This window comes from Andrena cerasifolii, chromosome 5, assembly GCF_050908995.1.
Source record: "Andrena cerasifolii isolate SP2316 chromosome 5, iyAndCera1_principal, whole genome shotgun sequence".
NCBI lineage: Eukaryota > Metazoa > Arthropoda > Insecta > Hymenoptera > Andrenidae > Andrena > Andrena cerasifolii.
The window spans coordinates 2,969,074-2,996,310 of record NC_135122.1 but is presented as its reverse complement, the minus strand read 5'-3'; the positions used below and the strand labels follow the sequence as shown (position 1 = coordinate 2,996,310).

The window sequence follows — 27,237 nt, the reverse complement described above, 5'->3', positions numbered from 1 at the left end:
GTATTGGGGGTACTTTATGCAAGGATTCGCGGTTGATACCGCTCATCTTGAATATTTTATGTGACGCGTCTGGAATAAAGTTCCTGCGGCTCGCCAACGTTGCCGCGTGCGCGGGCACTCGCGGCCACCCGAGAGAGATCGTATACTCTTTCGGAATGCAACGAACCCTGCGGAGCTCGCGATTATTCTCAGATAAATGCTCTCAGGTCGAACCCTTGGGTAGCATTAAAGGGTTTAGAGACACCTACAGATTTTTGGCTTTCCGTATTTTTGGAGCGTGTGCTTAAAGCCTGGAAAACACAATTCTATTCCATACAAATAATGAGGATATGGGGTTTTAAGCGAATCAACTCCCGAGCGCGCCACCCCTCTGCACCCAGTAAGGTAAAGCCGCGTATTCAACTGTGCATTCGGCGCGCACCGATTTTTTGCACGTTCGGAGCTCAGCGCGCGTTCGGGGTTGAGTGTTTGGGAGATCGATTGGATATTGAAAACTAACGTCTCTTTCACCACACTGCCTTTATTATGTGAGAAAGGTGATACACAATGATACAGCGAACTAACAATTTAATGCGGATACTCTGTACGGAGAGGCGTTGCCACTATAGGCAGTTCCAACAGAGTGAGGGCGAGCGTCACCTCTGGAGGCTATTTATACAACCCTCCAAGAGGGATACGTCCCTCAAGCGACGCCGAAAATGCGCGGTAAATTTTGGCGCGAAATCGCGTTCGCAGGCTGGGAAAACTCTGACCTGGGCGAGTATGGCTGCCAGATGCACTCGGCTATAGCCTGGCTCAGCCAGGACCACGGGGAAAGACCCGAGCCTCCAACGCGTAACGGTAAAACTCAGCCCTTAACAACTAACGCAAGCTAACGCCAAAGTCGCTACAAGTGAAATTTGCGGCGTTCATTTCGTGGGATTGTTCGGAGCCGAATGCACGCTTTGATGGACCGCCAGCAAACGGATCAGTCCGAACGTGCCCTGAACGCGCGCCGTCAATAGAGCCGATAAAATTTCAAATTCTATTATGTTTTCTGAATACTTCCCCCTCCATTTTCTCATGATTTTGGCGCTTTTGAAGAATCAAGAAAATGGCGCAATTTACTAAATGTCGCGGTTTAGAAATATTTATCTCCTGTTGAGTTTATATTTTGGGGATCACAGTATGTATATCCAGTTCATTTATTTCTTTTATTTTTTTTATATATATACGGGAAAATCCTTTGGTGCATATGGAATAGAGAATACCAGTAGAGGACTAATACATAAAAGTAGAAACACAAAAAGGAACAAAATAAAGCAAAAAGAATAGTGGCAAGATAGAGTACAAGCAAATAAGAATAAAATACTATGAAAGTACATAGGAGTTAACGAGGATTATTAATCGCCTTCCTCACTGAGTACTAGAAAGATTATAGTGGCAGAAGAAGTCGACTAAATGCGCAACAGAATTTCAAGATCCACACAGTCTATTAATACAGTTCGTGCCGTCGAAATGAATTTATAGTGAAATATCCTGTTCCACGATTTTATTTAAAGATAAAAAAATACAATCGAAACTGTAGTACAAGAAAAGAATTATTTTTTAGTTTTTAGTGCATTTTAAATAAAATTGTTGGAATTAAAAAAAATACAGTAAATTCTCGTTATGAGCCCGTTTTTACCGCTCGTTGACAGCCCGGCGACTATCCCCACTATTTCTTGGAAGCCTGCGGACGAGAGTGAGAGAAACCGACAACCAGCGAGAGGAAACGAAAGAGTCGAATTAGCCACTGGCCGCGCGGAATCATGTCCGTACCCACTATGAGCCCGCCGCCAGCCCCGATCGTCGAGCTCATAACGGGGATTTACTGTATATATATTTTTTGATTATTTACTTCTTAGTGTCTATATAAGTCTTGATTTGTGGTTATATGCTGATTTCATATCGGTTGAATTGATTTGACTTGTGGTTACAGGCTGAGTTCTAATCGTTTGGATTTGTGGTTGTGGGTTATATTTATTGATGACTGGGTAATTTTCTAAATTTTCATAATTTTGCATCGTCATCCAAACTACGTACGCCTGCAAAGTTTCAAGTTTATTAGATAGCTGGAAGTGGGTTAAAATTGAGTTTCTAGATTTGCACCAAACAAACATACATACAAGAAACAAACAATCAAACAAAAAACAAACAGCGGATGGAAGCTGAATAAAATCGTTTAAAACAATATGTGCGGGTTTCAGGGATCGCTATTTTATTGGAACTGAAAAATTGAATCTTTTGTGTACGTAGCTAGCCAACTGTACTGTTGTGCTTCAAAAATTCGTACAGGGTAACGAATTTCAATTGTAACACGCAAATATTCGTTGAAAACTGTCACTCGAAGTAATAATAGACGGACTGTCACGGTATGTTCGAATCTATCACTGTGCTCCGCCAAATAATGCCCAAATTCTGGCATCGAAGTCATCATACAAAGAAGTGGGTGGGTGGTGAGTTTTCCTCGTGAGTGCGACTGGGGGAAAACCCTTCAAATTAATTTTTCCTTCGGTTCGAATCTAGTGATATTAAAGGAAAACATTTCTGCAGAGAGTGAACGGGGAAAGGGAGTAGGAAAAGAGACAGGTAGATATCGATAGAGAACCACCGCAATTTCCTGGAAGAAAAAAAAATTAGAATTGACATTCCAACGAGGACAGACACGAATGCAGATTCGCTTTCAACGAGTTTCGGTTTCTGTATAACCGAAGTAGTTGACTATAAGACGAGTCTCTTTTAGAATTATTCATTACGCCCCGCGCCCCTTCACCGTTTCATTCGCGGTACTTCCCATCCCCGTTCTCTTCCACCCCCATTTTGCGACGCTCACTCCTCCACTTCATCCCCGTACCCCCGGTGGCTGCTGAAAGTTACATCGACTCGGTGGCAAAAATTGAATAGTTAAAAATTCATTAAAAAATCCACGCCGGAGTTTGCTGGTCTCGCGGTGCCGAGTTTCCGTGACTTTTTTAAAACAGACCATGGCTAAGTTAAGGAGAGAGCAACGGAGAGCAGGGATTTGGGCTGGTAAATATTGGGACGAGGGAAATTGCCCAGAAATCGTGGCCTGCTCGAGGGATGAACAATTCCGCGTGCTTTTCAGTTAATCTTTTTTCTGCTGTCCGATGGCTACGATTAATCGATAGCTGGCGCAGAGACCTGCCTCATTTGCTACGTACGCGAGCAAAATTGTTGTTCAAATTTAGAATAGTGGACGGGATTGCGAAGTTCGTTGAAATTTCTTCGGATGTTTTACTAAGTAGCTGGGTAGAACGGAAAATTGAAATTGGCGCTTTCCATTTAAAAACTATTGTAAGTAGTTTTAAGAATCGATGCAAATCCGGGGTACCTACTATTTATAATTATAACAACGATATAGATTTTTCAAGGATTATTATTTTAAATTAGTATTTAGGATACTCGTTTATTCCACAAATTATAACTACAAAGCCCATATTTTTCGACCTCGAATTACTCGAATTTGTATCGAATTCGTAATGTTATTAATCAATCCGAAATTCAAATGAACCCCTTACCCAAAATTAGGCAGTAATTCAATGTAAATGCACACTTGGAATAGAATAATAAATACCACTTCCAAGTGTCAATAGCTCATCCCATTCTCCACTAATCTCTGTACAGAATTTCCAAAAATTTAGAAGAAACGAATGCTACCCTTGTCAATTTTCAGAACAAAATTCCTAGGAAATCCGTGACAATATTATCATCACACGGCTCAGAGTTATAAGCTACGATAATATTACAATCGGTCAACTAAGAAATAAACAGCCCGACTAGTGAGGTACGTTTTTATGTAAGTGTATTAGACAGCTACTCCAACCACAACGAGAAATAACCGCGCGACTATACCGCCTAAATCCAACTAGAAATTGTACTCCAGGGGTACAGGTGATTGGCCAACACCAACACCGTTCATCTCGGCTCTGATGGACGTCACACCGTAAGCTTGTCAATTCCCAACCTGAAAGCTCGCATTAATTAACTCCGAAATGGCAGATGACGGGCAGATACGCATCGCACAAGAAAGAGACGTCGATGACGGTGGTGCCAAGGTCGGCACGGTGGAAGGCGTCTGAAACAACAGTGAATGTCGTCGACGTCCTAGGTATTATGGCAAGCAAACAAAATATCGTGGCGTAGCGGGACATGGGATACGGTGCTCAGGGTCCCAAACCAGGAAAACTCGACCGAGTGCTCGGGCAAACAATAACGGCCGGGCCAGTATTGTTCTCCAAGTAATTGAATCCATCCTACCATCCCTTCGGCCATCCGACGCTTGCCTGTCTCACTTGCTTCTCGTCTCGTCTCTCTCTCTCTCTCTCTCTCTCTCTCTCTCTCTCTCTCTCTCTCTCTCTCTCTCTTTCTCTCTCCCTCTCTCTCTGTCTCTCAGCATCGTTTCCTCTTCCCCTGCAACCACTATTTTCTCCCCTCCTACTCTGTTACCGACACCTCGCGCCCCCTTCTTCGCTTTTCGTTCCCCTTCAGATTCACGAAAATTTCATGAAATCTTCCTCTTCCATCACCTACGAGATTTCCCGAGAAAATCGGTAAGCTTCTTCCAGGCTCTCCCCCGACACCACTCACCCTTCTTCTTTTTCTTCGCAACGTTCATTTCAGACTCTAAAAGTTCGATGTTGTCTATTCCAGGCTACTTCTACTATCTTTCGAGGATAAGGACTCTCTTGGACTGAAGAACTTTTAGGCGGACAGTGAGTCACAAAATGATTCAACGCTGGCAAGGTTCTTAGGGTTGAGGCACTTGGAATGGGGTTCCTGAATGTTGAATTTGAATGATCTTTGATATGTGCTTTTTAGCAACACCACTAGACTTGTTGTATTCGGTTTGAGTGAGGCGTAAAGTTTCACAGACAGTGGTTAGCGATTGGTACATGGATTTTTAATATTCAAAAATTGAATTGTTCATCGAAGAAACTTAAATAGTAGGTTTTAGGAAGAAATCACTAGGAAATTGTTGAGGAAACACAGTAAGTAAATTTTCAAAACATATAATGGAGAGCTGAAATTTAATGTTGCTCTTTTTTCAAAATTTCCCTTCAAAGTTTGAAAGTAATTGAAATCTGAATTAATATGAGCACTATGTTTCGCCTTCAAATGCGCCTCAAGACGACCTCGTTTCATTGATTCGTTGGTCAAGCATTGCTGGCATAAAAGACAAAAAGGTGACCGTTCATCGTGGACAGCGGGTACGAAACCAGATTTTAAATATTCCTCCGAATACTGACGAACTTTTTTCTTGCTTGCACCACTCATTTTACTATAGGCTGAAAGAAATGTTGACTTAGGTGGTTTTAACTACGACCGCTCCAGCGTCTAATAGTGAAATCACGGCTACGAACATGGCGGACAGAAGTTATGCTTAGTTTACACCTGTGACGAGTGCTCCGACAGTCTGAAGGCATATTCTGGTACTCGGCCGAGTAATCCGGCGGGGAAGATTTTCACTGGGCCGAGTAGCAGATCGATGACTCGGCCGAGTCACTCGTCAGGTGTGAATGCAGCTTTACCTACAGTAAACACTCGTATTAAACCCGACGAACGGGGCTGGCGGCGAGCGTACGACGCGTTGCGGACACTATTCCGCGCGGCCAATGCCGAGGGAGTGTGTGGGCCCGGTAGCGGGAGAGGGGGAACGAAACAGTTGACACGAAGTTGGTGTCCACTCTTTCGTTCCCACTCGCTCGTTCTCGGGTTCTCTCACTCTCGACCGAAGGATTCCAAGAAATGGTGGGGATAGTCTCCCGGCGTACTACGCATGGTAGAAACGGGGCTATAACGAGGATTTAGTGTATACTGGACGTATACCCAGCTCGAGTAGCGACCGAGAATCGCCATACGGTTAACTTAAACTCTGGAGGAGTCCATTTTCGAATTGCCCTCCTTAACAATCAAATTGCCCCCCTGTGGGGTGTGGGCCTCACGTTGGGGAACACTGGTATGTGGGGCATGTTCACTCAGTGGTTGGAAGAAAGATGGAGAAGTGTGAAAGAGGTGACGATTTATTCGAAAATATCAGCCAGGTATCTGAAGAGATTCTGAGATAGCTGGACACAACTCTTAAATAGTTGCACTATCGCCCCTATCGTTATAAACGATTAGCTTGAATTTAAATAATGCCTACTGCGTAATTAGTCCCCACTTAATGCGATTTAATTGATCCTGAGTACCTACCCCAGATATGAAGATCCTCAGAAACTTGATGGAGAAGCTTTTGACATAGTCAAGACACATGCATGACGATGCTACTGAGTTCTACACACTTGTCTAGCTACCTGGCACGTTAACAGACACTGCGGAAGGTAATTAGAGGCTGTTACGAAGTAACGTTCTCAAGTAACGAAACCTATTATCTCAAACACAGAGCTGGACGTAGCCTAAAGCTGACTAAGAAGAAAGGAAGGAGTTTCCATGTAAGTACGTCACGTCTTGGCCAAGCCTTTATCAAGTCTGCAAAAAATCATCAAAGTGAACAGCAGTGAAAACAAATTCTGTGTTCATAAAAGACGTATAAAAGAAGGAGTAGCGTTGGAAGATAATTAAAAAATATTTTTTTTCTCACATTCCTTTATTTTGGAAAAATGAAACAGACGCTCGGAAATGAAAGAAGTACTGTACATTTAATATCACAAAACACTGTTCCAAAATCGCAAATGAGAGTGCATCCCCCTGCATATAACTAAGCGAATCTTAGTCCATAAGGTGAATGTCCCAAATTCTACTCATTTACGAGGTTACTCGTCATAAAGGTGTAAAAAATTTGTTTGTGATCAAAATTAGCAGAGTAATTGCTTAATTCTTTAATAATAAATCAACCAATTCAAAAACTATTTATCCCTTTGACTACGAAAGGCGTATATATACGCTCTCACAAGTCTGTCCATATATACGAAAGAAAAACTGAATATTTTTAATTTATTTGCAATTATTTAGTTTTTTAACCCCTAAGAATGGTATCAAATCTCCGGGTACCGTTTTGGTCAGTATACAACCAGTCGCAGCGACTGATAAGCGCCATCTGTATTGCTGGTTCTCTCCGAGAGTGCTCCGCAGTCCAAAGGTTAAGAAAGATATTTCAAGATGTTTAACTATTAGTAATTTGTGATTAAATACAATGCTCTAAATGTCCGCATTTCTGCTCACTAAAAAAAGCGATGTAGGTATTTCTACTCACCATTTGTACCAATTTCTACTCACATAATACGTTGCCTTTTTAGGTTAAAGTATGTTACATCTTGTATGGGGAGGTTTTATGACACAATAGTAAAGCATAATATATTGATAAATAAAAAACAGACAGCCATGATTTGACCCTAAACCTGCTCACCTGTTTTCTACTTAAAACAATTAAAAATAGTAAAAAAATCTACATCCAGAACACAATACGGTATCTGTTTTGTTATTGAATAAGACCTTTCACTGCAAGGATTATTGTCTGCCACGTTATCAAATACCAATAGTGCCGCTGTTCCTTAGCACAAACATCTAGAACACGATCGAAAAATCGTGAGTCTCATGTTTTAAAAGATTTTGTTCCATATGCTGCACTTTGTTTAGCCGCAAGCTCGTGCAAAACTCGCGTCAATGTTCAAATAATTTAGAGTTATTTCGTTACTACTATAGTCCCAACGTAACGCTTATAATAATAAGAAAAATACGAAATCAGTAGAACTCGGTACATGAGTAGAAATGGGGACTTTTACCTTAGTGTATAAAATTCTCGCTGAAATAGTATCGTTCGAAGTTCGAGACCCCAAAAATTCCTCCGAACCCATCGTCACGAGACACGAGCATGCATCATGGTCGAAATGAATTCATAGCGCTGCCGGGTCGAGCCGGTATATAATAAAATATTAGGAGCCGCAGAGGCTGATAGGAATACATAGCCCCGTGTTCCCGTAGTATTTCGAGGAACGGCCGAAACTGGAAGGAGAGGGTTGTTTCCCATGGAAACACAAATGGAGGGCCTGTTCTTGACAAACGTGCTCAATACGCGGAAAAAGACGCGGCCGCGTTACCATACAGTATCCCATATAAAATAATGGCAGCGTATGGGGGAACGTTAACCCGGAACATTCCGCCTCGTCCAATGTCGTAAACAGATATTGGTATTGGAGTGTCATATTTGCGCGGGCTGGATGTTTCCTCGGCACTGCGTGCTGACTGAATATGTCGTTGCGCGAGAGAGAACATTCGCGGAGTACTTTATCATGAACAGACGATCGGCCATTTCCCTGCTACGAGTGCGTAAAGGGCGCATTAAAACGCCCGGAGCCTGCAATTCCGGGGCAAGTGAAACTCGATATCGCATATAGAGGCAAGATATTACTGCAAGCAATCGATACTCATTTTTGCTGAAATTTCACGAGCTCTGTAATTCGCGATACTTCCGATCGCTGCGCAGGCATATGTCCCTTATGTGTCGTTGGCCCTGTAATTTCAATTTCGTGGGATCTTCTCTACTTGTAGCAGAGACAGGAATGTATCTTATCAATTCTTTCAGAGAACTCTGAAATTAATCTTTTCGTTGCGAAGAAGTTGGGTCCAAGGTGAGCCTTATGGACCTTTCAAATGCTATCGGCACCTACAGGTTCTCGGCATGTTCGATTATCGTTTCATATCGCTACTTACAAACAAGTGACAGACTGTTTGATTTGAACCATAAGTAGGTGACTCCTTAGGTATAGACATAACTGCTCTAAAGGTACGTATACACGAAGACACTTTTCTGTCTAGATCAAGTGTATGCGACGCTCAAAACAAGTTTCCGGAAGATTGGAAACTGCCTAGAGCCGTCCGCGACACTGAGTTTGACCTATCGTCGCGGGAGTTGCAGCTAGAGCTAGACTGAAGACACTGCGACTAGCTCTAGCTAGACACAAAAGGCACTTGATCTAGACACAAAAGTGTCGTCGTGTATACGTACCTTTAAGCCTCGTGGCGACTAGGAATAAACTTGCGACATTTATTGCGCAAGAAACTTGCATGAGTGTTTACGCTACAGCAATTTTTTCACGCAAGTTCTTGCCTGCAAGTAGTTGCCAGAAAAGTGTTGCAGAAGATATGTCCCGCGTGTCTACACCACGGTGTAATAGACAGGTGTTCCGACTCTGTACCTTTTACTCCATCGATTTTGTGTGCCGATTTCTGTTTAGTTCCCCTGGCCGCCGCGAGAGGCGTCGTGACTTAGAAGGCATATACATATGTGTTAATGAGATTGTGGTAGTAAAGATTGTAATGGTATTACTGGGCTTGCCAGAAAAATCCTACGCGTAATGGAGGGGGAACATGCCACACGCATGCGTGGCGTGTTCCCCTTCCACGACGAGTAGGAATTCCATACCAGGCCTGCATATATATGCAAATACCTTTACAACAGCCACGAAATCTGCCGGGCGCCAGAAGAACTAGGACGAAAATGTCACTCTACACTGCAGTGTTACGCCTGAGAGTTGACAGCAAATATTTATACATAAAGTATCTACTATAATGTCGGTCCAACAAACTAGAATTTAGAATTAGTTGGACCAAACATTACTAAAAGTGATACAAAAATGCTGGCGTGCACGTAGATTCGAAACCGAATACCATGGTCCAGCTACTTGCTTTCTACTCTCGCCAAAAATTTCCAATTCGTTTGGAAGTAAAATCTTTCTCAGAGAGAGAAAATTATCGGGCGTCCACACTATGACAGAATTCACTTGCTGAGACCAACTGTCGCAAGTAATCAGAACTTGCTAGAGTTACTCTCAGGCGTGTTTACACAGTGCTGACATCAACTCTCGCAATGAATGTCGCAAGTCTATTGCTAGTGGCCGCGAGTCTTTAGAGTAGTTACGTCTATACCTAAGGAGTCACCTACTTATCGTTCAAATCAAACAGTCTGTCAATTGTTTGTAAGTGCGATATGCAACGATAGTCGAGCATGCCTAGAACCTGTAGGTGTCGATAGCGTTTGAAAGGTTACAAGTCTTTGGATGATGAAGCTAAGACGATACGCCCGTAGCATTTTAAGTTCTACAGCTGTACTTATACGCTTGAGAGGGGCTTCAAATAACTCTGCCAATCCAACTCGGCGAATGCCACTCTGGGGTTACAAAGAAACCCTTGTAGCAATAGCGGTTGGAGCAGACAAGCCTGCAGATAAAGAAATCATTTATTCATATTTACGACAATAAATCCAGTATATGAGCTGGTGTGCACACGACATACGCGATCGCTAAGCATGAACAACGATAATATCGGGCCGCCTCGCGTTGCCAGCCAGGTAACTGTCGTCATTGTTCTTCCTGACGTCACAGTGGCCACTCCTTTGTGTGCTGTCGATTAACAATCGCATATATACCTGACGAGCGAGCACACGGTGCACATCGAGTTCTTGCGCTCGTGTAACAGACCGTGACGAAGACCCAGCCCTACCCAAGGGTTGGATTATACGTGTCGAGGGTGCTCGCGTAGCCCTTTGCTTGCCAAGGGCGTGTATGACGTTCTTTTGTTTGAGAACGCGGCCCATGCAGAAAAGGAAGAGGAAGAGGGCGAGCGAGGTGTTCGGTTTGCATTCAACTATCGAATATCACTGTCCATTCCCCGGCCACGGTTTTAATGATGTTTATAATTATAAAGGGAGCGGTGTTAAGTTCGCCTGTACGCGGGCATGCAAAATTTTTATGAAATTTATATTTAACTGCTGCACCCTCTGCAAATAGTCACGCTATGGACAATGTTATATCAGGATAAAATTCTTTTGCGGTCTAAAATGTTTGGGGACGAATTTTAGGGCAAAAGTCATTTATTTTTTATTTCAAAGTATTCCCCTTTCGTTATGAAAAATTGATATGCCGGTTACTGCAACTGTTTGCGTAACTAGGGCGTGAGAGTCCGCAAATTTAACAATATTTGTTAAATCAATCGCCTTCACTTACCCTTAATCATAAAAATAATAGAGGATCAACCCTTCCCATGGGTAAATGCGACCGCTTATCGCGGCTAGAATATCGAAATCTGCTTCGTTTTAGTTGTTGGTCGATCCGGAACACGCCATATTTATCGCGTTCATTTTAAATAGCTTGTTTGGTTACCCCCCATCGAAATTACCCCTCTAGAAGCTCGCTGCGGGCGAAAGTCAATCCTCGGAGAGAGGTATCGTTAATAACAAGGCCAACGGTATCGCGTGGAAAAATTTTCTGTGCCGATCTGTCGCCGATTAGTCTGCTACGGGAGCCACGGTTCGCGAATTCGACCCTTTCCCATTGCATGTCTTATCGACTGGCAGATGCAAATTCAGAAATACGCGGCGACGCGGTGTCTGGTGGTCACGACGCACGCGACCCTTTTGCATGCGGGTACAAAGTACCCTGGTGGATAGAATTTGTGTAATTGAAAGTAATCGATCGCGATGTTTGCACGTTCCACGAGACAGGATAACGGTCTTTCGCAGAGAAACGAGAAAATCAGAGGTGTGAGAAAGAAGTGAGAGGTAGAGTCTAGGTTATATCTGAACTAAGCGTTGGGTAAATCAGAGTTACATTTGCCTTAAGTTTGAATTAGGTCTAAGTTAGGTACCACTTGAACTAAGTTGAAAGTAACACTGAATTGGGAATATTTCGGTCTAGGTTTGGTTCAACTTAAGTTTTCATTAGCTGTGACTTGAATCTGGGTTTAGCCAAATTTGCCATTTTTCTGAATTTATGCGAATAAATCAATGAGTAACTGTATTAATTGATTTACGTAAGTAATAATTGAGGCAGTTCCTGAATAATCTACTGAATTCAAGAATTCTTTGAAATTTCGTGCAAAACTAATTTGGAATGCAAGAAACCCTTGTACAAAATTTAAAATCGATTTACCACATAGTTATCGAGAAATTGTTGATTAAAGTTAATGCATTTTAACACAGTGGCATGTGGCAGAGTCGAAAAAAGAGGGTTATAGTTTCAGTTTTTCTTCTGAAACAGGAAAACTATATTCAAGAAGACTATATTCTTCGTAAATGTCCGTAAAAAATAGGTTTACGTGCAAATTTTTTAGAAACTACGTAGAGCAGTCAACGTGGCAACGTCGCATTATCGATATGTTTAGACATTTAAACAGCGAACGACGATTCAAATTCATATGAAGGCTAATTATATTGTAAGTCATATTAGTTATCCGAAATTTGTAGATAAAATATTAAATAATATAATTGTAACTTAAATTTATTTATTGCTGTTAAACACTTTTCTCAAGTTTGTCGAATTTTCTTTTGCAATATTTTTTTTTAATAAATTTACCTTTGTAACGAAACCTTTCTGACATTTTGGTTATAAAAAACGCTCCTAATGAATGCGACGTTGTCAGATCTGCTGCTCCGTTTCGCTACGCTGACCAATTTAATATTCTATTTTCGTATTACAATTATTTATATTAACATAGAACTTTTTAAAATATTTATAAATCATGTAAAAAATTATTATTAGTATTTCTATAGTATATAGTTGATTAGGGCAAAATCCTGAAATTGGTTTTTAGGCATTTATGTGGGTAACCTTTTGAAGTAAAAACCAAGTTGATATCTAATCAGACCTAAGAGATTTTCAGGAATCCGTGAAAATACATTTCACCCCTTTTCACCACCTCCTAGGGGTTGATTAGGGAAAAACCTGAAATTGGTTTTTAGACATTTATGTGGGTAACCTTTTGAAGTAAAAACCAAGTTGATATCTAATCAGACGTAAGAGATTTTGAGGAATCCGTGAAAATACATTTCACCCCTTTTCACCCCCTTAGGGGTTGATTAGGGGAAAATTCTGAAATTGGGTTTTAGCCATTTTTGTGGGTAATCTTTGTGAGTACGAACCAAGTTGATATCTAATTGGGTTTAAGAAATAATAAGGAGTCAGAGAAAACAGATTTCACCATTTTTTACCTCCTTCGGGTTGGAATTTAAAAAAATCCCTTCTTATCGAGTACCTAAGTTGCAAAAGGAATATACCCTCCGAATTTCATGTTTCTAGGGTCAGCGGTTTGGGCTGGACGGTGATGAATCAGTGACACAACGATTATATAAGTATAGATTCTGTATAAGATGGAGTAGTACGTTTCTCATTTTTAGTAAAGTTAGCAAAAATTGTTTACTTTTATTTCACTCATCCCTTAATTCCTGGGACAAACATAGTCCATCGACTAAACTCGATATAGCCAGGTCTAGGTTAAGGAGTCAGTCCACTGTGAAGTCGTGAAAAATTGTCATTTTTCAGGATTTATTTTTTAGTAAACGGAATGTTCAACGTAAATAATGCTTTGTCTACTTATTAATACACTTATTGACAGTATAAAAAAAAATGTATTTTAAATTTTGAACAGTTTTTTTAAAATATATATCGCACTGAGGTGAGCGCCTTGAGAAAGCAATGCAGTGCTGGTGCAGATGGTTTCGGGAGAACGACGCATTTGAAACAAAAAATTCAAAGTGTGTTGTAATCATTATGAGTGTGGTTATCGCCGGAACCAGGATCACTTTTACTGATAAAAAAATAACAAAATGGCAGAGGTTTGAAGTTTATATGTCGAAATACGATGAATTTCTCAATCATTTTGCCTTGTAAAAAGTATGAAATGGTTAATCCAAAAAGGTTTCCGTGGTCCCGGCCATAGCCACTGATGTTCTGAATAACGTGTAAAAATTTCGAACTGATTAATCAAATAGCTTTTTTGCAATCACCTGCACCACTTGAAAAAAATGTCGTTTTGAGATAATTGCGTTTTAAGTTTTAAAACAAATTAAAAAAAATTCTTTTAAATTTTTCTTGTATAATATAAAAGTAGCTTAATAAATACCAAACAGATTTATTGCATTATATGTTGTATCTACGGAGAAGGAAATCTTTAAAAATAGCTTAATTTTTCAAACCGTCACAGTGGACTGACCCCTTAAGTTTGAGTCAGAAACGAAAACAGAAATGTCTTTCTTTTCAGTCGATCGCGAAGTTCGTGTCCGAGTTCGATATTCTCTGGAAATTTGCGTTTCAGGTATCATTTTAATTAATTAAGTTCCATTTACTCACGCGCGGATCGATGCACGGCAAGGACACGGAAAATCCATTAGAATTTACATACCTGCAACAGAAAACAACGATGCGTCCGTTAATCATCCGTGAATTAACGAGCAAAATATGTGGCGTTGGTGATAATCGGGTGACAACACGTCCAGAAGAGTAAGGGTTAGGTTTCTGGCGTAACATGCATCAATTAAGTAACTTTTACTGTGCGATGCTAGAAAATTTTCACCTCGGGCAATAAATAATCTGCGCTCCGTGGATACACGTATAAATATCTATAGAATATCGTTGTAACTTTCTGCTTTTAACTCTGGAATCACATCTGCGATCTCTATCCAGCTCGTGCATTTCAATGTCACTCGTAACTTATTTTGCTTCTAATGATATGCGAAAGAGTTATAAAAATCACGAATGCGAATACTACTACGTACTGTATGACGGATCAGTGTATTCGGTTTACGATCACCAGCAGTGAACACTATTCTGGAGTGCCTAAAAATAAGAACACATTTCCAAATAATTCTATTTCTTTTTGGTTAGTCTTGCAAAAATACTGACAGTTTCATTAACGCGCCATTAGTTAAGTAAAGTAGCCGATCACTTTTATTGCGTGGCTATTCCATCATTTCGACCCCCCACTTACAATTAGTGCCTCATGTACCATAAACAAAAAATTTCTTTTTAATATAAGTAGCACTATTTTCCTCTTCACTTCGTTCACACATATTATAAATCTACCTATGTCAAAACTGTTTACCTTTAACCTTTAAATGTTTCTCCTAAAACCTATAATTTCGGTTTGCATCTAGGAAAAAAGAACCAAAATTATTAAAATAGCGACTAGGAGAAGTCGATTTTTACGATAAATGCCGATTTTCGGGGTGCGCAGATGGCTGCTTTTTTATCTCGGAATCTAGAGCTTTTACACTTAATGTTGAGGTTCACTCCAGCATGGAATATATTTTGAACAAGCTGTACAAATTTCAAGTCGATCCGTAGGGTAGATGCACCATTTGTGGCGACTTTAAGGTATTGTACCAGTTTTGGCCACTTCTTAAAAAATATAATATTTTTTCGTGTAAGCAATAAATATAACCTTGTATTTCTGGCGGTATAGTAAACAAAATATTAATGCCGTGAAATTCTCCACATAATAATGATCTGCAAGCAGTTTAAAAATAAGATAATTATGCACGTGGCCAAAAACAGTGCAATGGCAACAAACGATACTACCCTACCTTCGTTTTTTGCAATCAGTGCAAAATAACAAACAAAAAAAAAAATGCCTACACATCAGTAGACTGTAGCGCCGTCATATATATGAATATATTATCACAAAAAATTTGTACCGTTTATACTATTAATAAACATTACCCAAAAACTACTAGTCCCAATTTGCATCCCTCTCCTCCTAATTAATTCGCAAACAAATACTCGATCTTCGAGCGATTTGGCTGCCTAGTCCCCTAACACCTTCGTTCGGGGGGTGATAGAACAAGCAAGCAAAATTCTTAAGCGCATTTCAACGCGTTCCGCAGTATAAACCGGCCGCGGTTGAATCGCGTATTTGGTTTCATAATAAGATTACGGTGCCGCGCGAGCTACCGCTTCTAATATTGTTTTATGTCAGTCGTGGACCTAAATGTCACGGGTGTACCGTCGAACGTAAAAAGAAGTTGTCGTGAAAGCAACCAGCGCTGAACAATGCATAGGTATCGATTCGAATCACCGGCATAGAAAGTAAATTTGTCGGGACACCATCGACTCTCTACCCCGGCGCAACGTCGGCGATAAGAATTCTTGACGGAAAATAATGCATTGCTCCGGTCGGCGATCAACGTTCCAGTCTACGTAGTATCTTGGCTGAGAGTATAAATCTTGATACGCGCCTTATCCAATTTATCTCGCCCGGTATATACATGGCGTTATTAAATACGTGACCTTACTGGCTGGCGTCGTATGTTACAACGCAGCGTTGTAATTCCGTTCTATTATCTTGCTGGCAGTAGGTCTCCCCCAAATCATGGCTCCTTGCAAACGAAAAAGTACCAGGGGTATGGGAGCCAATTTTATGTAGTCAATTAGCGCAGCACCACTGTTTACTAAATGTAAACTGTCTACTGAAAGTTACTGGAAGACATAGACGGCTACATGTTGGAAACCAGGCGATGTATTAGGAAGATGCGCTTAGAACAATGTCAAGTTAGCACACACTCTGAAGTATTAGCATGCAGAATGATGTGTACATCTTATACAAGATACGTAGATTCATAGATAGGCCATACGTTCTGTTAAGGATTCGAAAGGCGACGGGGTTTATGATGCGGATGTGCTCTCTTCGCTATTTTTGAACTTAAAATTTCATTAGCGCGATTATTGTGGCTGTTAAACATCATAAACAGGGGAAAACTCCAAATCCCAGTTATGACGGGTCTTGGAGTTTCTCCTGGCGCTCGATAGTGATTGCCGCATCATAAACCCCCTGGACAGGTCGCGCACGTGAGGGTCGTTTCTGCCGCGGGACCTTGGGGCCTGTCTCGGGGTCTCCCACTGCATTTTGTTCATTTGGAAAGGTGGGCAAGTGTTGATAAAATCCAGGAAAACGCCCAACGTGTCACCTGGAGGACACTGATTGGAAAGCGAATATTTCCACCCTGAACGGACCTCCGTAGCAGACCAGGTGGTGGGGCAAACCGAGGTTCCGTTAGAGGGTACGCGGCGAAGGAAGAGCAGAACTCGGACCAGAAAAATCCGAAAAGGTTCTCGGCTCCTGTCGGCCTTGGAAACGGCCATACACGTTTTTTAATACACGTTTTTTAATACATGTTCTTTAATACATTTTACATATTTGTCGACCACAGTAACGGTCATTTATAATAAATATTATTGGTCAAAATCAAGCGTTGTTACTGAACCAGCAGTGTATACACGTAACAATTACGCTAAAAACACGTTCACCCTGGTGACAATCTACGCCCAGATCTACTGTTGCTTCGACCGTATGTCACTGAACTAATAGCTGGCCACACACGGGGAGGTTTCCCCGCGGTCTTCATCCGTCGCGGACAAACCTGCGATCAAAGTCTGCGGCGGATCAAATCTGCAAATACCCACTAACATACGAAGTTCACAGACTCGGACGGAGCGTGGTTAAGGAGGAACCAATGGTACGCTACGCCGCACGCAATCCGTAGCGTACCATTGGTTCCTCCTCAGTCTCAACTCTCGAAAATCAGACTATAATAGTAGGTGCACGCCTGACACTTTGTGCATATCAGAACAACGCTTCCCGGCGGCAAACTAATGCCGACAGAAGGAACTTTGACTGACTGGGAGAATTCGAAAGAACTGTAACAACAGTATCTCCTAGTACTAACTTTAATAATAACAACTGCAAAAAACAATAACTTAAGACGCGGATATATACAATGGACGTGGTAAGGATTTAAAGTGACTGCTCTCGCAAACCTTACAAAACGACTCTACGAGAGCTGGAAGACGACTATATTAGTCTCTCGGGACGAGAAGCTTCGACAACTCTGCGTGGGCGGGTTCACACAGCTTGCTAACTAAAATCTGTGCTAGCACTGGTGCAATCCAGCCTAACCCCTATCTAGGACGTCAAACCAACACCTTCCCCAATAATTAGAGAAAGGGAAAAATCGCCGTGGGAAAGCGGCGACCGCTCAGGACCTCTGGCCCATCATCGGGCCCAGCTGATTCTCGTCACCCAAGCACAATAAGGCCTTTGAAATCAGACTCGTGGCTTGGAGTATAAACATACTTATCTATTCCGTCTAAGGACGGAACAACTGTTTTTACCATTCTTACTGTTCGGTGCTAGATCCATTTTCACTTATGTAATAAATCCTGCGCAAATTCTGATTGCTCATAATCGGCAATTTGCCTGGGAATAGGGCCGCGAAAGTGCATATCTTGCCAAAAAGCTCGTACACCTCTCGAGAAGCCCGAGGATCACGAGAGCAGCAGCGTCTGCAATCAACGACAGGCGTGCCTCACGAAAGCGTCCTGCTGAGAATCCAACGTGCGCCACGAGGGCCTGAGTGCAGGGGCTTAGAGGCAGCACGTACTTGGTTATCAAAGGTTTACAAGGGAAACGGTATCCTAGCTGTAACGGGCTTCCTCTGAGGCCTTGAAGGTGTCCCGCGTGTTGCGCGAGAATTTCTCGAGTTATGATTTAGTATCCGGCCGGTGGCGGTGGTTTGAGTCGGGTGGGAGAGCGGGCTCTCCGTAGCTACGACGGAAGTGCTACTCTAACGTCGAAGGGACAGGAAAGGGCGAGGTTCTTGTGAAACAGAGGGAGCTAGATGAAACAGGTGGATCAAAGAGGGAGCCATAGGTAGCTGAGCGGGAAAAACTAAACGCAGGACGACCGGGAGGATAAATGGGGGAGAGAGCGGCAGACCCGAGCAACAGGAGATGATGCGCGCGGAGAGCATCTGACACGCGATAAAAAGAGGACGAAGGCAGAGATCCGTGGAAAAAGGATCACTTGAAGGAGCGTGCACGCGGGACAGGGGGCAAGCGTGCTGGGAGCCAGGGGCACGGGTGCAACAGCATGAAACGAGGAAGGACGACGCGCGACGTCGGGGGTAGATAGAGGAGAAAAATCATAAACGCGGCCGGAAACAAAGGGATAGCCTGGAAAAGGTATAAATCAAGGGACAAAGGTAATGAAAAAATCTAATATGCAGTAGAAAGGGAGCGCAGTACGGAGGACACATGCAGAAACACGCGATAAGGAAGAGAGCGATAGAGCGAGGTGGACAGAGAGGAACAGAAGGAGAAAGGACGGAGGTGGGAAGAGAAAGCGGAAGGGGGTGAGTAGGAGAGGATGAGGGTGGTCGAGAGGAGGAGTAACTTCCTAACAAGGCGGTTAGTTGCGGCTTAGCAACGCTATGAACGCGAAATATTGCTGGCCGACGCGCTTCTCTGCCTGCTTGCCCGCCTTCTCCTCTCGTTCCACTCTCCTCGCCTGTCCTACCCGTGAGATACAGTTGCCTGTGTGCACCAGGAACGCTTAATATCGAAATATGCACTGCTGCCCGAAGCTCGGCAACTCAGACATTTCGATAATTGATTTCTCCACGAGAACGAATCATCATTTTATGGAGTATAATGTTCTTCTTATCGCGTGTTGCGGTGTGAACTCTGCATTTGGCAGACTAGGAGGACCCAGAAACTACCTCATTGCCGCCCACTTCCAGGGTAGGGGCTGTTGGGCAGAAAGTGCGCATAGGCGCCTTCTACATCCTTACTCTCTGTAGATAATGTTCAAGAATCTCAAAGGAAAATAAAACTCTGCGCGTTCTCAGCACGCACAAATCCACCCATTAGGTGCACCAGGTTTACCTTGAGCTCCTGGGAGATCGCCAGTGTGGAAATGTCATTGCCAAACTGGATTATACGACGAAAAACTATGCTCTCGTGCAACAACGATAATTTGCTATTTTTGAGTAGCTGAAGAGACATGTGCTAGAGAGCACTTGCTAGCTTTTGGTTTGGAGAAGTGCGAACTTTGGCCTGAACGTTTTAGAGGTTGATTACTCCCAGTCAATAGAGACTGCTGCGTTCTAAGCTGATCTCCAAAACATATGGATGAGCTCATGCAAGGACAACCGTAAGGGATTCAAATAGAATCAGCGGACTAGTAAACATTTAGATAGTTTAATTAGAATCCTTTGGCCCCCTAAAGAGACCAGCTTTCCCAGGGCGTATGCAAAACGTCAGAGGTTACCCGAAAATCCTAAATCCTAATTTGTAGGAGTGTATACATACATCCTCATTTGCAACTGAAACTTCGGGAAGTTGCCATGGGGAAGGGACAAATTAGTTCCTTAAGGTTCCAAATGGAAAATTAAACAAATCACAATTTGTTGCATAAATTTTCTGCCTCTGCCTAGTCAATCGTCCACCAGCGATTAAGTAAGCATTAAAGTGTGCTTTGGGATCACGCTGTCTCAGTCCAAGAAACGTATTTTGTTCTCGCCATCTCTCAAGACAACGTCTTCGTCAGTCTTGGTCCTAATTAAACAGTAATTTACGACGAGGGCGATGTTCAGCGTAAGATCAGGATCAAAGAAAAACAACAGTGAGCATCGAGGGTGCCGTTTCTTTTGAGGAACTTCTACAACTGATTCGACTAAATTTGACTGATACACACCCTTTGACTACCCGCTTCAATTATCTCTGACGCTCGTTCCAACCGTGCCGACAATTAAGAGTAGGAAAAGTTATCTGTCTTTGGAACGTTTACCCGGTTCTTCGCCTTCCAGCCCTTTACCTTTCCCTTCTTCCCTCTGTTTACCACACCACAAGGCTGCGCCATCAGCCTAAATCAATGTTAGTTGTCGCCCATTGTTTTCGCTTAGAATTCAATATTTTCCCAATTTCTTTGTCAAACACAACTAGTAAGTAGTTCGAAGAGACATTTTGAAAGGATATTACCCACTCGTTTCGTAATGTTTAACCGACTGTGTTAGGAATTAGGCGACATAACCATTTTACCCGCTCTTCGCTAACTTCCAAGTGCATCAGATAGATGAGGAATCACACCGTTAGCAAAAGATGGGTCAAGACCACAGAATACAATGGTTTTTATTTTAACAACTAGAATCTATTGTATAAATTTCTATACGAGAAAGGAACTTAGGAAATGACCCACCCTCTGTGTAACCTTTTTCATACAGAATGCAGTGACAAGAAATGCTACTATGGAAATGGGTCTTCAAAGATGATAGAAGCCAATTTGTGCTATATTATTTTGAGCACCGGGAAAAAGGATAGAGAGGATTAAATTGTTTGAGACTTAGCCGCATCGAAGATTCTTCCACCTGAAGGAGGTCTGAAGGTAGCAGGTTCGCGACCAGTTGCGCGCACGGTTCGGCTAGGATGTAGTTTTTATTTATTTACACAAGGGTCGGGCACCCTTAGCCCCGACACAGGATCGCAATGCCGGTTGGTTTATATTTTATTCATCCCTTATTGAATTCGAGCTCAATCTCATGAAAGTGTCTCTACCGTGGGCCCTCGGGTATTCGATTCTCTCTTCCTTTCTCCCTGCGCTGTCTGCTCTTCCTTGGATCGTTATCCTTCCTCCCATTCTGTCTCTCCGGCTTCTTCCCTTAGATAAGTATTCCAATCTCCCTATGTTTCCGCCCCCCCGCCCTGTTTCCTCGCCCCTTCTTTTTTCGCCAGTCCTTCTACTGCCAGGTCCCCGCGATACTCCACGACGTCCTTCTCTTTAAATCTGTGCCCGACATCTTCGCTTTTTCGCCGACCGATTCTTTTCACGTTCGAAAGCTGGAACCTCTGCCGACCGTGCGGATCCATCGGCTCGAATCAGTTGCCCCAGCTTGGACGAGAATAAAATGGGAATGAAAGCTGGGAGATCCCCGGGCGAACCAATTAATTTGTACGCGGAGGAAATCTAATCTCCGTGAATCCCAGGGAAATACTGAAAGTTACCGTCCGAAACGTCCAAGCGGGAGTTTTTAAGCGAGGTAATACCGGCGATAAGTGGCCAGGCGAAGACTGTTACCTGTAGATTAATATTCATTCTAGGATAATGCGCTTCTGTGGGCTGCAGGAACTTATATCAAGTTGCTTCTTAAAGAGGACAAAGTTACTTTTTGGAACACTTGCAGAGCACGTTGGAAAATATTTTTTTTTTAACGCTGCGTCTATAAAATAATTATTAAGGAAACTCGAAGGTATGTCTGTAGAAAGGTGATGTCGAGATTGTCGAGCAACACCGAAAGCAACAAGATTGTTGTGATTTGAACGGTGACTCCATAATTGAGGACCTTGCAGCAACAGGGGTGTAGCTCCACCTTTACCAACTTCGAGTAAATTAGAAAAAACAGTTTATAAAATTATTGCTTCGACTTAACATTAAAAAGAGAACGCTAATTAAAAATATATTTTTTTACTCAATAAGTAGTAGTTGTTGAGTTGATAAGTTATTATTTCTATTTTTGACGAATCTTTCAAATCCAGAGCTACCCCTAACTTGCACCAAAGTGTACCTACAAAAAACGGTCGCTTTTTTATAACTGTGCAGAATAAAGAACACCGTTTATTGATTTATCGTTGGTTCATTAATCAAATATGGAAAACATGTGTTGACATCAAATGGATTTGCATCAAACGTGCACTAACGATGTAGATTTTTTTTTTACGAATATTACACGTCATAACTCATAACTCAAGAACAGTGAAAAATGGAGGTGCACCCTTCTTACTACAATACCCTCAATTGAGTTTTCAATAAAAGTAGAAAAAAATTCTGTGTTATAAAATGTCATAATGTCATCGTAGTTATTGTTAATTATTGTTTCGTTAAAACTTGCATGTTGTGTAACAATTGTATTTTTCAATCAGCGCGTTACAAAGATTTATTATAACTTTCTCATGAGATTTCGAATTAAATAATTATGCATTCTAGATTCCTCAGAACGTTGATGCATGTCCTGTATAAATTTCCCTATCCTGCCGTGGTCACAAACCAATACAAAGATCACATTGTCCTTTGGCATTGGGAACGATCGCAACTAGCAACAAGAAGGACGTCGTGAGACCTTGAGCAACGACATTTTGAATCGAGTGGTACGCGTGCAACCTGGAGTTGCTGCACGTTCATCAACTGCTGATCTTCTCAGAGTAATTGGAAAGATGAGAAAGTGGATCGCAATCGGAGCAATCCTCTTCTGCGTCGCATTATAATCCAGGATGAACGATGGATGATGGGTGACAGCAGAAAACGATCTTCCAACCACTTTCTAAAGCCAAGAAACCATCACAAGGAAGCTGAGCTCACTGTACAGTGGATTTCGACAGGAGATGAGCGCTGTGGCTTCCTGAATCCTGGTGAAAGTAACACAGCAGAGAAGTACTGTTCAAAATTGTATAGACAGACTGCGCAACCTCCTCCATCATGACGCCTAATACCTAATTCATCGTTCAAGTCATTATTTAAAAATCGAACCACCTCGGTTATGAAACTTCTCTGACCTATCTGCTGGTGACTATTGCTTTCTCCTTTTCACGGCGAAGCTTGCTGAGCACGCTTTCAAGGAATTCGCAATCCTCATAAAATTTGAAGTAGTTCGCGACTGGAATGAACAAGCTTGTGCCTCCTTGGCAAAAGGACGTTACTTAACGAAGCAAAACCTTCGCTTTAAATTAATCATTCAAGATTCATAATCAGAAAACGACATTTCTTACGTAACCGCCTGATATTATTATTTCCTTCTGACGGTGCCTACTTTGCTGCGAATACTTCAAATAACCCCGGCTCATTTATATTTCATCCGCGACGAACTGTTTCCTTCAATTTGGCCAGGACGCGGCGCAATGCGATTTAATCGTCGCGGAAAGTCGATGTCTCCACCTGAATATTTCATCGACCCACCCCCTCTGATCTTTAATTCCTCTATCCTCTCAAGGCTTCTTAACTGTCGCGTGTCTAGCGATCGAGACTCGCCGAGATAACGCCGAATTTCCCACCTTCTTCACCGGCCTTCCAGTTCCTATGCTTGGCTTCAACCCCCCGCCATGCAATTTTACAAGTGTTGAGGCAGCGCTCGTAGCTAGAAGCTATTAAATATTGAGGAGCCCTATCTACCCAGCGAAGTATCGACTGCGGCCTGGGGTCTCGTCTAACTGCGGATGTATCCGGAAAAAGTGGAAGAGCCGGTCGCTTTAAAGACCGTTGTTTCGGCCAGCAGAAGGAGGACGCCTTCTGAAATTCTAGAACTGGAACTTTCTGGACAGAAGTTCCTGGCTAAAACGTCAGAGAAGTTCGTCGCAATAAAAAGAGAGTGGAGATAAAGCAGATACTTGTTACAAGTAGAATATACGTGTCACGTAGTCTTCAGCTAAACCTTCTGCAGAGGTAGAACAAAGTGTCCGTGCGAGGCATTGAGATCAGGAACGTAACTGTCCTGTATCCCAGATGGGTGTACAATAGTACATGGCAAATATATCTTTTTGCATATTTCTTGCATGTTTGCTTGTTGAAGCGTACCGGGTTCCTCTTCAATTGTACGGGAATATAGATTGCAAAAGCAAATTTGTGAAAAGACTACCGCAGTAGCCCTTTTCAACCCCCAAATCCAAGAGTAAATTTCTTTCTTCCTTTCTTTCGAAGTATCCTACTCGAGATGAAGTTGGAAGATTAAAGATTTGTAGCTGAGAAACGAATCGCTTTCTCAGGAAAGATTATTAAAGTCTCGACCAACTGTGTATGTGTGCTAGAGTTCGCCTCCGATTGCTTTGGTTTTTGATCATGTTTTAGAGGACCGAGGAATAAGGAATAGGTGTTTTTTTATTTTCGCCCCTTTGCATGTTCAGGGGTGAAACCACCCCTCAAAGTTCATGAGAAGAGGTAAAAAAGTGACTGAGGACAAGAACATCATCCATACAGCAAGTTAAGAGGAAAATTAAATTTATATAAAGTTTTATTCAACTCAATGTTATAATATTCTTTAAACTAACAATAGGAACTTTTGTACCTTTTCTTATGAACTGTGGAGGGTGGTTTCACCCCTAAACATGCGAAGGGGCCACAATAAAGACACCTATTTTTTATTTTACGGTCCTCTAAAACATATCCAAAAATCAAAGCAATTGAAGGCGCACACCTAAATGCCTCTCCTTGTCTGAGCGGCGCGATTCCCTCAGTTTGGCACTAGTGGCGTAATGTGGAAAGAAGTGGGGGAAGTATACCGCCCACAGAAGCGACCAATGGGGAAGATGACGCAAAGCTCGACGTAGAGGGCGCCACTAGCGCATGTACTGAGGTTTTGCATGAGTGCGCATGTGTGAATGGTTTGCGCGCGAATTTTTCATTTGTGGAATGTATGAAGTGGGTAGTTACATATTGTTTTTCACGTGTGCTCGTGGCGTCACGGGTGGGAAAAAGTTGCAGTCATCTTCCTCATTGACGGAAACTTGAACAATTATTAAGAGTAAACGGTTCGTTTTGGACATGTGATTACTTTTAAACTTTTTAGCACCCTTTCGAGAATAGTATACATATATCAACAAAACTGGAAGTTGAATTTCAAGGTCGGTATGAATTTTGAAGCACGTTCTTGTAACTTCCACACCCACAATGAGGTGCTTTTCTTTTACAATTTTCAAAATTTCTATAAAAATCTATCCTCTGTAAGTAATGAAGGGAGATCTCGAAACATTATTAACAATGTAAATTCTCATGTTTGCAATCAGCCAAAACCAACTATGTCATGCTACAAAATTATTATCAATACTTATCCTAAACGCAGTTTAGGCTCCAGGGTTAGTTTGAAAGACGATTATAGTTCTGTTTAGGTGTGTAGGATATCTAGGTACATCAAGAGGTTCCTCAGTCCCCTATGAAACCATCACCATAGAATTAAACTTGGTTAGAAGTTGCATTCCTTTTTAAAGCCTCGTGGCCACTAGCAATAAACTTGCAACATTTATTGCGCAAGAAACTTGCATGAGTGTTTACGCTACAGCAATTTTTTCACGCAAGTTCTTGCCTGCAAGTAGTTGCCAGAAAAGTGTTGCAGAAGATATGTCCCGCGTGTCTACACCACGATGTAATAGACAGGTGTTCCGACTCTGTACCTTTTACCCCATCGATTTTGTGTGCCGATTTCTGTTTAGTTCCCCTGGCCGCCGCGAGAGGCGTCGTGACTTAGAAGGCATATACATATGTGTTAATGAGATTGTGGTAGTAAAGATTGTAATGGTGTTACTGGGCTTGCCAGAAAAATCCTACGCGTGACGGAGGGGGAACATGCCACACGCATGCGTGGCGTGTTTCCCTTCCACTACGAGTAGGAATTCCATACCAGGCCTGTATATATATGCAAATACCTTTACAACAGCCACGAAATCTGCCGGCCGCCAGAAGAACTAGGACGAAAATGTCACTCTACACTGCAGTGTTACGCCTGAGAGTTGACCAACAAACTAGAATTTAGAATTAGTTGGACCAAACATTACTAAAAGTGATACAAAAATGCTGGCGTGCACGTAGATTCGAAACCGAATACCATGGTCCAGCTACTTGCTTTCTACTCTCGCCAAAAATTTCCAATTCGTTTGGAAGTAAAATCTTTCTCAGAGAGAGAAGATTATCGGGTGTCCACACTATGACAGAATTCACTTGCTGAGACCAACTGTCGCAAGTAATCAGAACTCGCTAGAGTTACTCTCAGGCGTGTTTACACAGTGCTGACATCAACTCTCGCAATGAACGTCGCAAGTTTATTGCTAGTGGCCACGAGGCTTAACAGAAAAAGCATTGATAGTTGGTCGACGTAGATGTGGAATGACCTTATGTCATGGTGCTTGAGAGCGTAGAATTAAGAATTCACCGAAGACCTGAATATACGGAAGAGAAGGTGACGATGTCTGCTGGTAATAGAACAATGGATATCATTACACAGCTCACACGAAGATCTCCACATGGCAAACAAGTTCAATTACAAAACCACCTTATCTTCCCTATTATACAGTACATATTTCTGCACCGTGTATTATCGTCGCAAAGAGTATTCCAAGAATCGTGCGCAGTGAACCAAGAATAACGATCCATAGCTAGGATAAAACGTTGGGCAGGAACTCGTAGATTCATAAGAGCACGCGCGTGTTTCGTGTTACATCCACGGAGGTGCGGACAATTTCTCTCTTTTCATGCCAGGGACGACGGGAATAGTCGCTACAGAGAGCTGTGTCGCCCCGGAAGAGAACGTGCGACCAGCCCATCTCGCCCATTCCCGAGTGAACCGTCGAACTGGTCCTCCTGCGTCAGTCCACTTTGCTCGCAGATCGTTTTACAGAGGAGAGCCTTGCATAGAGGGGCCAAAAGCGCGTGCACGCGGACCGCCTCGCAATTAGGGAACAAGAGGATGCTCATCTGGGAATGAGAGGGCAAGAAGACAGGCGGGAAGGGAAGACAGAAAGAGCAACGGAGCTCGGCGAGAGATTTGGATGCGGCGAATTCCGAAAGAGATGTGCTTTTAATTATAGTAACGCCCGGTGTCCGATTAAATGAACGGAGGAAGCAAACTCACTGAGCGCGGTGCAAATTTAATTATGGGGAAGAGGACAGCTGCTGTTGCTG

At 42.4% G+C, this 27,237-nt stretch overlaps 2 protein-coding genes across 10 annotated transcripts in view; both read right to left on the bottom strand.

Annotated features, from left to right (window-relative positions):
- The window catches only part of LOC143369134 (protein muscleblind-like), a 544,190-nt gene that overhangs the window by 84,257 nt on the left and 432,696 nt on the right, over nucleotides 1-27,237 (bottom strand). Inside the window, exon 4 of one of the 2 annotated variants that reach the window (XM_076812641.1) lies at nucleotides 14,125-14,154. The exons of the other annotated variant lie outside the window; for it this stretch is intronic. Within the exon in view, the coding sequence (XP_076668756.1) occupies nucleotides 14,140-14,154 (15 nt within the window). The 3' untranslated portion in view covers nucleotides 14,125-14,139. Of the gene's footprint in view, nucleotides 1-14,124; nucleotides 14,155-27,237 lie in introns of those variants that run through there. 2 annotated transcript variants of the gene reach the window in all.
- Nucleotides 1-27,237, bottom strand: part of LOC143369102 (uncharacterized) — a 366,056-nt gene that overhangs the window by 224,430 nt on the left and 114,389 nt on the right. The gene's annotated exons all lie outside the window — the stretch shown is intronic.